Genomic DNA, 3,596 nt, shown 5'->3' with positions numbered 1-3,596 from the left:
CAACTCAAATTGGAGAGGGGGAGAATAATTTTCTTGCCACTTAAGAAAGGAAGAAAAAGAGAAGGATAAAAGGAGCCCCAAGCGATTCCTTTCCGATGTGTTAATTGGATATAAAAACCTATTTTGAAGAACTGATTTTGTGAAAAAAAAAATGTTTTTAATGATTTTTTTACAAATTGGTTTTTTGTTTGGATGATACAACCAAAAATTCATTTTTAAGAAACCTGGTTTTGTTGACATCCAAACAATTCAAAAAGGCTGTTTTAGAAGCAAAACGGTCCAAAAGTCTGTTTTCAAGTATCATCCAAACACTGCCTTCCTTTTTTTTTTCCCTACAGATCAACTATGGGTCACTTACTTAATACATAAATCAACTATTACAACTTTAAAATTTTGAATTTCTTAGAAGAATGAGAATATTATGTGAATGGTATATCCATGGATATATGAAATAAACAAAATAAAACTATGGCTCCAATATGCCTTGCTCTCACTACAAGTCACTAATTATATAAAAGTATTATCAATTAGAGGCCGTCTTTTGGGTCTTAGCTGCAAAAATGTGCGTCATGCTTCTAAAATTTTCAATTCAGAAGCCGCCATTTGATACTGTTAAACGTTTCTTTAAATTGCCAGCAAAAAGTAGAGCTGACATAGGGAATTTAAAAATTCGAGTCCCGTTTTTGTAAAAAGTGGAACTTAAATGACAGTATTTTAACTATATATTACATACCCCGCCATCGGACCGCCAGGGGTCACACCTTGGAGTTTTTTGCGACGGAAAGGAGAGAGCCAGATTGATAGCGTCCAACGACAAGGGGGAGCTATCAGCCATGACCTCAACGGAGCAACGGCCGGTCGGCAAGCTTTTTCCGACGCGGTTCATTTGGAAGATCGACAACTTCTCCAAGATGAACAAAGAGAAATACTACTCCGACGTCTTCGTTGTCGGCGGCTGCAGATGGTACTCTCTCTCTCTCTCTCTCTCATTATCGTCTTCATATATACCCTGCATTTTCAGGAAGCTGTTGATCTTTCCCAACGTCCGTCAGAATAAATCATCGTTGGGGCTGTTCTTGGGCATCGCCGACTCTTCGACTCAACCAGACGGATGGAGCGTGGAGGCCGAGCATTCCTTGGCGGTGATCAATCAATTGAGCAAGAAGATCGGTACCATAAAAGGTTCCCCGACATTTCCTAAATAGATCTCCTTTGTTGGTTGAGTTCATTTACATATGGCGGTAGTCTCCTTTTCAGTCATCCATAAGATCACAGATTTTTCCATGTCTTCCTTCTTCACATAGCATGCAGATTGCTGCCAAAATATTGCTCCTTATGCAGCATCATGAAGGTCTTTGAACCGACTTCTGGCTGCATAATTTCTGTTCCTGTTTTCTGTTCTGGTGGTTTGACAGATTTTGAGCATAAGTTTACGGCACAGGAGAAAGACTGGGGCCATAGGTCCATCTTGGCTCTCAGTGATCTACGCAGCCCAGAAAAAGGATATCTTGTCAATGATTCGTGTTTGGTTGAGGTTGGTATCTCTGTCCAGAAGACGGTCGGTTACAGAATGTACGACGATGGAGAGTCTGTCGAAGCAGCAGCTCAGGGCAAGGTAAATGAGTAGCTTGCGAGAGGTGGTCTCCTGCACACAGGCTCACCTTTGCATCGTCTCTCTCTCACTCTTTCTTTGACCTTTTTAGCGGCATCATAGAAGCATGCTATCTAATACCTTTCTCTAGGAGGAGAGCTAAAAATTTTACATGAAGGTGGCTGAATTATTTTCAAAATTTTGACAAGTGTTGAAATGTCATTTCTCAAACTTTTTATATAGGATAAATATATATTTTTTTAAAACTTACATGTAATTTTTTTTTTTAAATGGTTTTGCACCAGGGCCACTGCTGCCCCTCCCTTGGCTCCACCTCTTTGATTCGATTTTCAAAAAAAGGCACTATGAGGCTGGTATTGATGAGTGTTGATTTGAGTTAGACTGTGATTGGTAGATGATATCGGGGATCAGGTGGGAGAGAAGGTCGATCTCACCAATATTGTGAATATTGGCATCGGCGTCTTATCAATTTGATAATGGATATAGAAACTGAAAGAAATTTGGACCTGGATATAGATATGATACTAATTGCAAATAAATCCAAGTCTGAATAATTAATACTTTATCGGTAGAGTTAATTTCCTAGCAGATAAGTTTTATAATGACAAACTAGACATAGCTTCTCTTAATCAAACCTCAATAATCAAACCAACGTAAACTCATCAATTGGACTTAATTAAAAGATATAAAATGCAGCAACTAAACTTAAATAAATTTAAAATTAAATTTTCATAAAAACTAAACACACCAAATGGGTACTGGCCCTTTTTTCTTTTGTGTTGTGGCCAAAAGGGGCTTAAAGTAAAGCGAAAAGTGAAACATGGTCGTTTTCTCAAATTATACAGCAAAAGAGTGGTGCCCTGGAGACTGTAAAGAAGATGGAAGATGCATCGGCTTCTCCCAAGCAGAAGCCGGACGTTGACGAGAAGCCGGAAAGCCGTGTTGTTCAGACAGTCCCTCCAGATAGTCTGCTGCCCACCAACATCCCTCAGCACAGGCGTTCGAGGAGCATTGATGGTTACCAAAAAGGGGTGGAGGGATATGGATCGGAGAGAGAAGTGAATGAGTTGGCGTATCGTTTTGTGTTGCAGTCTCTGCATCTACAAGGTGACCACAAGTGGAAGAATGAGGTTTGGCTGACCGAGCTCAGAGGCGCACTTGGAATCAGCAACGATGATCACATCATGCAACTAAAGCGTGTGCTTTATGGGGAATGCATTCCTGCATCGCGACCGTTTAAAGAGTAATCTGCTTGCCGTTTCCTCCTGTGGTGTGTATCCCTCTAGGCATTGGTCACCCTATCTGTCAATTTCTTTCATCTTTGTGTATATGTCGAAGAATATATCTATTTATTGAATGCTATAAGCCGACGGGTTGTTGCTTCATCTGAATGATCAGTTTTGTATGCTACAAAGATCTTTCGCTCGTCATCTTCGAAGTTACTCTAAGTTCATGAGCTTGCATTAGACTCTTTAACTCTACTAATAATACAAAAAAATGATTAACTACATCCAAATAATAATTCTTGTTATCAATACCTAACATAATTATTTGGAAGCTCTTGCCTTTTCTAATGCTAGAAAGTTATTTAACGGAGCTCAAAATTTATTAACAAAGGCAATCATGATCTTCATGTTATTTCGTTATAGATGGCAAAAGCTTAATGTTTTACTGATTAATTGTCAACAACGAAGCGTATTTTGAAGATGAATCCTTGGTTAATCAATTTCCTGCAAAAGTTCGAGAGAGAGGGAGATTAATTTTCTTGGAGTTAAGGATAGGGAGCCCTAAAAAGATTATTTATTTTTGTTGACCCCTTAATTTGGATGATTCGGCTACAAAGTCTTAATTTATGAAATGAATCTAGTTTTCAGATATCGCAAGAATCAGATCAGGTTCCAAACCACTATGCTCTGGGGCATAAAACCCAACTAGCACGGCACAAACAAATATAATTTTTTATAGGAGAGTACAAACAAAATAG

The 3,596-nt window shown here is 38.8% G+C and overlaps 1 protein-coding gene across 1 annotated transcript; it reads left to right on the top strand.

Annotated features, from left to right (window-relative positions):
- Window positions 1-766: 766 nt before the first annotated feature.
- LOC116263099 (ubiquitin C-terminal hydrolase 12-like) lies at window positions 767-2,980 on the top strand. The gene is made up of 4 exons (XM_031642691.2): window positions 767-964; window positions 1,022-1,182; window positions 1,416-1,615; window positions 2,458-2,980. Exons 1-4 carry the CDS (start codon window positions 834-836, stop codon window positions 2,857-2,859), a joined length of 894 nt encoding a protein of 297 aa, XP_031498551.1. The 5' UTR covers window positions 767-833; the 3' UTR covers window positions 2,860-2,980.
- The last annotated feature ends 616 nt before the right edge of the window (window positions 2,981-3,596 follow it).

This window comes from Nymphaea colorata, chromosome 10 (genome assembly GCF_008831285.2).
Source record: "Nymphaea colorata isolate Beijing-Zhang1983 chromosome 10, ASM883128v2, whole genome shotgun sequence".
In the NCBI taxonomy this organism is placed as follows: Eukaryota; Viridiplantae; Streptophyta; class Magnoliopsida; order Nymphaeales; family Nymphaeaceae; genus Nymphaea; species Nymphaea colorata.
This window is presented reverse-complemented; position numbering and strand designations above follow the sequence as displayed.

Bases quoted from the DNA above. Each gene is read 5' to 3' on its own strand.
- LOC116263099 (XM_031642691.2), top strand. From the start codon at position 834: ATGACCTCAACGGAGCAACGGCCGGTCGGCAAGCTTTTTCCGACGCGG. The intron at 965-1,021 runs GTACTCTCTCTC...CTGCATTTTCAG, and splicing joins GTTGTCGGCGGCTGCAGATG to GAAGCTGTTGATCTTTCCCA. The intron at 1,616-2,457 runs GTAAATGAGTAG...CAAATTATACAG, and splicing joins AAGCAGCAGCTCAGGGCAAG to CAAAAGAGTGGTGCCCTGGA.